The 8838-nt window shown below is 20.6% G+C and overlaps 1 protein-coding gene across 2 annotated transcripts in view; it reads right to left on the reverse strand.

Annotated features, from left to right (window-relative positions):
* Window positions 1-250: 250 nt before the first annotated feature.
* The window catches only part of LOC117180920 (very-long-chain enoyl-CoA reductase), an 86410-nt gene continuing 77822 nt past the window's right edge, over window positions 251-8838 (reverse strand). For both annotated transcript variants that reach the window (XM_033373550.1, XM_033373549.1), the window contains one exon: window positions 251-502. In XM_033373550.1, the coding sequence (XP_033229441.1) occupies window positions 375-502 (128 nt within the window). In that variant the 3' untranslated portion in view covers window positions 251-374. The remainder of the gene's footprint in view (window positions 503-8838) is intronic.

The raw sequence follows: 8838 nt of genomic DNA on the forward strand, positions 1-8838 counted from the left end.
AGTGAAAGATTTTCGAATTCTGCATTCTAAAATAAATGATATAATAATTTCTAGAAATCAAAATTTAGGAAATTATTTAAAAGCGCTTGAAATCAAAGTTGGACAACATTTTTATTCTAAAAATTTTGTAAAATTCCCGGTCAAAGAATAAATCCTTTCCTTAAAAAACTAATAAAATCAGCGAATTTAATTAAGTAAATAAATGTAATAAATTTAATAGCCAAAATCTAAAGATGTACAAAAAGGTAAATATGTTTACAAAGTATTTATTTAAATAGTACAAACCCTATCGATAAAACTAAAAAATTGCGGTACCTGACGCTTCGAATCTATTTAAATTGTCATGTTTCGAATTTTTCACTGGCATTTTTATTTTACAAAAGCCAGGGAATAATAGCTTTTCGACTTTTTGGATAATCAGAAAATTCCTTTTTGTAAGCCCTGTGTTTGCCAAGAGCCCAGATTGTCATTTGATAAGCGCCGGCAAAAGCGAATAGGCCAGCTGAAATCAAGTAAAATAAGTCAAATCAGTACAGACCTCGGACTCACTTCGAGATCAAAAGTAGAGAAAATAGTGTCGCAAATTTGAAAAAATAGAGTCAAAATCGTGTAATAGAATTTTGCATTTATTAAAAACTAATTAATTAACGTAATTAGAATTAAAAATAAATAATTTGGGACGACTGAAAAATTCCGAAAAATAAAATTCCCGACACAGTAAAATTCCCGAATTAGAAAATTCCCGAATAATAAGATTGCCGATAAATAAAAATACCGATTTGGAAAATTCCCATATAATAAAATACGCGAATAATAAAATTACCGAAGAATAAAAATACCGAATTGGGAAATTGCCGAAAAATAAAATTCATAAGCTTACAGAAAAATAAAAATACTGAATTTGAAAATTCCCGAATAATAAAATTCTCGAATAATAAAATTTCCGAATTTGAAAATTCCCGACAGAAATTTGCCGAATTATAATATATTGAAATTGAAAAATTCCCGAAATTAAACAATTAAAATAGTTTTGTAACTAAGTTTTATTGATTACAAATTCAATAAACAAAATATTATTTTTACAAATTATTTTTAATGTTTAATTTCAGAAATTTTACACTTCAGAAATTTTCCAATTCGGATATTTTATAATTCGCCAATATTTGTCGGGAATTTTATTATTCGGAACTTTTCCAATTCGGTATTTTTATTTTTTAGCAATTATATTATTCGGGAATTTTAGAGTGTCGGGAATTTTATTTTTCGAAATTTTTCAGTCGTCCCATAAAATTCGCCAATAATAAAATTGCCGAAAAATAAAAATACCGAATTGGAAAATTCCCGAATAATAAAATTTCCGAATTATAAAATTCCCGAATTGGAATATTCCCGAATAATAAAATTTACGGCAGTTTACAATATTACCGAATTGGAAAATTCCCGAATATTAAAGTTCCCAACAGTTTACAATATTACCAAATTGGAAAATTCCCGAATAATAAAATTCCCGACATTAAATTGCCGATTTATAGAATATCCGAATTGTGAAATTCCCCAATTTTAACAATTAGAATTTTTTATAAATATATTTTATTGATTACAAATACAACAATAAGATATTATTTTCAAAAATTATTTTTAACATTTAAAATTTCAAAGCTTATTTTTTGAATTAAAAATAGCAATAATTTTAAATAAAATATTTCTAGGTAACGCGTGTACAAAGTACGTACAAAATTTAAAGAGAATCTTGTTCCAAGCGCAAGTTTTCAAGAATAAGGAAAGCGATACAAAAATTTAATTCTACATTCTAAGAAAAAATAATGACTCACATTTTGACGCTTTTTTTGAAAATGTGCATAAAATTTGAAACAAAAAATACAAAAAGCGTTAGTAAAAATTGAATTTTAAATATATATATTTATTTATTTAAAATTTTTAATTACATTTTTGCGAAATATTTTGTATTTTTTTTATTCAAAAATATTATGCACATTTCAAAAAAAGCGTAAAAATGTAAGCAATAATTTTGTCTTTGAAAGAAGAATTAAATTTTGTATCACCTACCAAATTTGTAAAAACGTGCGCTTAGAAGAAAAAAAATTATCCCTAAATTTTCTCTGTTCCTTACAAAGCTTTTCAAATGAAAACTCGATATATATTTTTTATTTTTTAAAACACTGTGAACATTAAAAAAACACGCGTCACCTAGAAATATTTTATTTAAAATTATTGCTATTTTAAATTAAAAAAATAAGCTTCGAAATTTTAAATGTTAAAAATAATTTTTGAAACTAATGTCTTATTGTTGTGTTTGTAATAAATAAAATATACTTATAAAAAATTCTAATTGTTAAAATTTGGGAATTTTCCAATTCGGATATTTTATAAATCGGCAATTTTCTGTCGCGAATTTTATTATTCGGGAATTTTAAAATTCGGGAATTTTATAATTCTGAAATTTTACTATTCAAAAATTTTATTATTCGGGAATTTTCCAATCCGGTATTTTTATTTTTCGGCAATTTTATTATTCGTGTATTTTATTATTTGGGAATTTTCCAAATCGGTATTTTTATTTTTCAGTGATTTTATTATTCGCGAATTTGATTAATCGAGAATTTTCTAATTCGGTAATTTTACAATGTTGGGAATTTTATTTTTCGGGATTTTTCAGTCGTCCCAATAATTTATTAATAAAACTAAAAACAAAATAAATTTCATAATCCTAAATTTATTATTATTAAAATTATTATTGATAATTTAACATATCCAAATCGATTAGTTAATAATATCAATACTCTTATATTTATTTAAACAATAAAAATTAATATTCTTCGATTTAATTTTCAATAACTTAAATATTTTTATTTCAAAGAAAATTTATTTGAAATTCAAAGAAATTAAATTTATTTTAAAAATTTTATTTTTATCTAAAAAAAATCTCGAGCTAGTTGAAATTTAATCATTTTTAAATATATATAAATGAGATGATTAAAATATGAATGCCCGAAAACTTTATTTTTGAAGTTCCGAAATTTTTCCGTGATTTTTTATTTTTCTTGATCATTAATATTCAAATACCATACTTTAATCTTTTAATAATTTTAACACAGAATATTTTATGAACGGAACAAAATAGTATTTCAGATACAAAATTAAAATTGTCAAATTTATTAATTTATTTTAAACAAAAAATATTTATTCTAATATTAAAAATACCATTTTCAATAAAATAAATCAATTCAAAAGGAAACAATTAAATTTATAACATAATAATAAAATTTTTAACCTAAATAAACAAATTACCAACAAAAAAGTGTCATGGTTATTATTTCAATAAAAAAAGATGAAATTTATAAAAAAAAGAATTGTAAAACCAAAAATACGAATTTTTAACAAATAAATACCTTTGAAACAAGAAATAAATAAAATTTTATCTAAATTATTGAACCTTCAAATCAAAAAATGAATTGCCTCTACAAAAATGAAATATCAAACCAAGGAAATTATTATTTTTTTTTTTAACAAGAAAAGTTAAAAAATTAATTTGAAAAAAAATATTATTCCACAATATAGTTTAAATTTTAATCAAGCAGTTCCATTTTACAAATTAAGAATATTATCTTTCAACAAAATAGATGAATGATCAAGCAAAGGGGAATAATTTTTAACCAAAAAGTTGCACTTTCATAAAAAAGAAGAAATTTATACTAAAACAGATGAACTTTTAAATCAAAAACATAGATTTTCGAAAAAAATAGTTGAATTTTCTGTTAAAAAAGATTACAGTTGAGTATTCACACGATCGAAATATGAATTTTTAAACAAGAAATAAGTTTCTACGAAAATAATTGAATTTTCAATCCAAAAGACGAATTTTTACCCAAAAATGATGATTTTTGACCAAGTTTGTTGAATTCTCTACCACATACTTGCCTTTTTGTCCAAAAAAGATGAAATTTCTCTTAAAACAGATATATTTTTATTTCAAAAAAATTATAGTTTTGTTAAAAATTGATCTTTTTTAATTAAAAATTTACGAATCTTGTTGAAAACTAGTCTTTTTTCCTTAAAAACTCAACAGTTTGATTAATTCTTTTTTTTCTTGACTATACAATTTTTTCTAATAAGAAAATGCATCTATTTTTCATTGAAAATTAATTCTTTCTTTTTTTAAAATCTACTGCTATATTTTTTGTTTAGAATTCACCTCTTTTTGTTAAAAATTTTACTATTTGGTTAAAAAGTTAATTCTTTTTCCTTTAAATTCACCTATTTGTTTAATAAATATGATTTTACTCGAAAACTGCACTACTTGGTTTAAAGTTGAACTAATTTTTAAAAAAATATTTCAGTGGTTTGAAAATTTAACAGTTTCCTTGAAAATTCGTTTCTTCGTTGTTGTAAAAATTAATTTTTTAAACTAGGAAGCTAAATATTCATTTGTTGTTCAAAGTTTATCTTTTTTAGTTAAAAATTCACGAATTTTGTTGCAAACCCGTTTTTTGTCTTAAAAATTATTAAATTTTTTTAAATTTTCCTTTTTCTTCCTTACTTAACAAATTTTTTGCAATAAGAAAATGCAATAAAAAAATTATTAAAAAAAAAATTTTGTTAAGAATTTTAATATTTGGTTTAATGTTGAACTATTTTGTCAAACATTTATTTAATTATCTGAAAATTAAACTATTTTATTGACAAATTTTTTTTTTGTTCAATTATTTTGAACAAATTAATTTTTTATTTAATTTATTTTGTTATATAAATTAGTTTTTATAGTTTGGCTTGATATTTATCTTTTTTAGTCAGAAATTTTTTAATTTAGTTGAAAATTCGCCTTTTTCCTTAAAAAATTTGACAATTTGGTTTATTTTTTTTTCTTCTTTGACTATAAAATTTTTTCCAGTAATAAATTCACACATTTTTTTAATTACGATGCCTTTAGTCGAAAATTGCAATAATTGGTATAAAGTTAAACTGATTTGTTAAAAATATTTCAGTGGTTGGAAATTTAACTGTTTTCTCTTAAATTTGTTCTTTTGTTGTTGCAAAAATTAATTTGTTTAACTAAAAAGCTAAATATTCATATTTAGTTGAAAATTGATCTTTTTTAGTTAAAAATTTAAGAATTTTGTTGAAAAATCGTTTCTGTCCTCAAAATTCAACAATTTAATTAATTTTTTTCTCTTGACTAACAAATTCTGTCCAATAAAAAAATACACCTATTTTGTGGTTAAAAATTTTACTATTTTGTTGAAAGTTCGTCTTTTCGTTCTTGATTTTTTTGTATAAATTAATTTTTTGTTTATTTTAATTTGCTATATAATTTATTTTTTCTGTTTGGTTGAAAATTTATCTTTTTTTAGTAAAAAAATTCGTCTTTTTGTCTAAAAAATTCAACAATTTGTTTTTCTTTCTTCCTCGATTTGGTTTAGAATTCATCTCTTTTTCTTCAAAATTTTACGATTTGCTTGAAATTTTAATTTTTTTTTGAAAAATTCACCCATATTGTTAAAAAATAATTTTCTAGTAGAAAATTGCACAAATTGGCTTAAAGGTGAACTAATTTTTAAAAAATGATTTCATTGGTTGAAAATTAAACTATTTTTTTGAAAATTCATTTTTTTGTTTGTTGAAAATTTTCGTTGTAAAAATTAATTCTGTTGTATAATTTATTTTCTATCTTTGGTTAAAAATGTATCTTTTTTAGTAAAAAATTAGCGAATTTTTGAGAAAATTCGTCTTTTTGTCTTAAAAATTCTACAATTTCGTTAATTTTTTTTTCCTTATTTAATAATTTTCTTTCATTCATTCTTTTTAATATGAAAATTTACTATCATATTTTTGGTTTAGAATTTATTTGTTTTTGTTAAGAATTTTAGTATTTGATTTAAAGTTAAACTATTATGTTAAAAAATTCTGTAATTGTGAAAAAATTTAACTATTTTGTTGAAAATTCGTTTTTTGTTGTTGAATTTTTTTGTACAAATTAATTTTTTATTTAGTTTATTCTGCTATATAATTTATTTTTTATATTTGGTTGCAAATGTTTCTTTTTTAGTTATAAATTTTTTTATTTTGTTGAAAATTCGTCTTTTTCCATTAAAAATTCAACAATTTGTTTAATTTTTTTAATTTATTTTTATTTAAGAAATCTACTATTATATTTTTGAATTAGAATTCACCTCTTTTTGTTAAAAATTTTACTATTTGGTTGAAAATTTAACTTCTTTAAAAAAATGCAAACATATTTCTTTAATAAATAATATTTTTGTGGAAATTTGAACTTCTTGGTTTAAGGTTGAACTATTTTGTTAAAAATACGTTTTTCTTTTTATTACTATTTAAACATTTTTTTTTATTTAATTTTTTCTGCTATATAATTTATTTTTTATATTAGGTTAAAAATGTATCTTTTTTAGTAACAATTCTTTCTTTTTTAGTAAAAAATTCACGAATTTTGTTGAAAATTCGTCTTTTTGTCTGAAAAATTCAACAATTTGGTTAATTACTTTCTCTTCCTTGATTAACAAATTTTTTTCAATATTAAAATTCAGACATTTTTCGTTAAAAGTTAATTCTTTTTAGTGGAAAAATCTACTATTATGTTTTTGGCTAATAATTCATCTTTTTTTGTTAAGAATTTTACGATTTCCTTTGAAAATTTCATTTCTTTTTTAAAATTTCAACCATATTGTTAATAAATAATTCTTTAGTTAAAAATTACACAAATTGATTTTAAGTTGAATTAATTTAAAAAAATTATTTCATTGGTTGAAAATTGAACTATTTTGTTGAAAATTCATTTTTTTTTGTTAAACATTTTTTTTGTAGAAATTAATTTCTTTTTAAATTTAATTCTGTTTTATAATTTTTATATTCGGTTGAAAATGTATCTTTTTTAGTAAAAAATTCACGAATTTTGTAGAAAATTCGTCTTTTTCTGTTCAAAATTGTTTCGAAAAATCTCTTTCTTTTCAAAATTTTAATATTAGGTAGAAAATTTAATTCCTTTAATAAAAATTCATCTATATTGATAAAGAATAATGCTTTTTTTGAAAATTGCACTACATGGTTTAAAGTTTAATTAATTTAAAAAATTATTTCCTTGGTTGAAAATTGGACTATTTTGATGAAAATACGTTTTTTCTTGATTTTTTGTTGTAAAAATTAATTTTTTTAAAATGAATTCTGTTATATAATTTATTTTTTATAATTGTTTGATATTCTATCTTTTTTAGTAAAAAATGTGAAACTTTGTTGAAAATTCTTCTTTTGTCTTAAAAATTCTACCATTTTTTAAAAGTTTTTTTCTTTCTTAATTAATGGGAAATGTTTCTTTTTTAGTTTGAAATTCACGAATTTTGCTGAAAATTTTGCTTTTTGTCTTAAAAATTCTACAATTTCGTTACTTGTTTTCTCCTTGACTAAAAAATTTTTTCCAATCAGAAAATGTAGATATTTTCCGTTAAAAATTCATTCTTTTTAGTAGAAAAATCTACCATTATTCCTTTTTCAAATATTCACCCATATTGCTAATAAATATTTTTTTTAGTTGAAAATTGTACAAATTAGTTTAAAGTTAAACTAATTAAAAAAAAAATGATTTCATTGGTTGAAAATTGAACTATTTTGTTGAAAATTCGTTTTTTTTTGTTGAAAATTTTTGTTGTCAAAATTAATTTTTCTAGATTTATTCTGTTATATAATTTTATTTTATATTTGGTTAAAAATGTAACCCTTTTATTAAAAATTCACGAATTTTGTAGAAAATTCGTCTTTTTGTCCTAAAAAGTCAACAATTTGGTTAATTTCTTTTTCTTCCTTAATTAACAAATTTTTTCAGTTAGAAAATGTAGATATTTTTCGTTGAAAGTTAATTCTTCTTAGGTAGAAAATTTAATTCCTTTCTTAAAAATGCAAGAATTTTGTTGAAAGTTCGTCTTTTTGTCTTAAAAATTCAATTTTGTTTTTTTTCCGTTAATTAAAAAAAATTTTGGTCAATAAGAAAGTGCAGTTATTTTTCGTTAAAAGTTAATCCTGTTTATTAAGAAAAATTTTACTATCTGGTTTACAGTTGAACTGCTTTGTTAAAGTTTAACTAATTAACAAAAAAGATTTCATTGGTTAAAAATGGAACTATTTTGTTAAAAATAAGTTTTTTTTATAAAAATTATTTTTTGTAATTTAATTTATTCTGCTATGCAATTTATTTATTATATATTTGGTTGAAAATTTATTTTTTTAAGTAAAAAATTCAAGAATTTCGTTCAAAATTCGTCTTTTTGTCTTAAAAATTCAATTTTGTTTTTTTTCCGTTAATTAAAAAAAATTTTGGTCAATAAGAAAGTGCAGTTATTTTTCGTTAAAAGTTAATCCTGTTTATTAAAAACAATTTTACTGTCTGGTTTACAGTTGAAATGCTTTGTTAAAAATTTATTTCATTGCTTGAAAATGTAACTATTTTGTTAAAGATTTGTTTTTTTCGTAAAAATGAATAATTTATTTAATTGATTTTCTTATATAATTTATCTTTTACGCTTGGTAAAAAATGTCTCTTTTTTAGTTTGAAATTCACGAATTTTGTTAAAAATTTACAACTTTTGTTCAAAATTCTTTTTTTTTTGTCTTAAAAATTCTACAATTTCGTTACTTTTCTTCTTCTTTACGAACAAGTTTTTTCCAATAAGAAAATGTAGATATTTTTGGTTAAAAGTTCATTCTTTTTAGTGAAAAAAAAACCTATTATATTTTTGGTTTAGAATTCATCTCTTTCTGTTAAAATTTGACTAATTGTTTAAAAATTCAATTCTTATTTTAAAAATTTCACCTATA

This window comes from Belonocnema kinseyi, chromosome 9 (assembly GCF_010883055.1).
Source record: "Belonocnema kinseyi isolate 2016_QV_RU_SX_M_011 chromosome 9, B_treatae_v1, whole genome shotgun sequence".
Classification (NCBI taxonomy): domain Eukaryota; kingdom Metazoa; phylum Arthropoda; class Insecta; order Hymenoptera; family Cynipidae; genus Belonocnema; species Belonocnema kinseyi.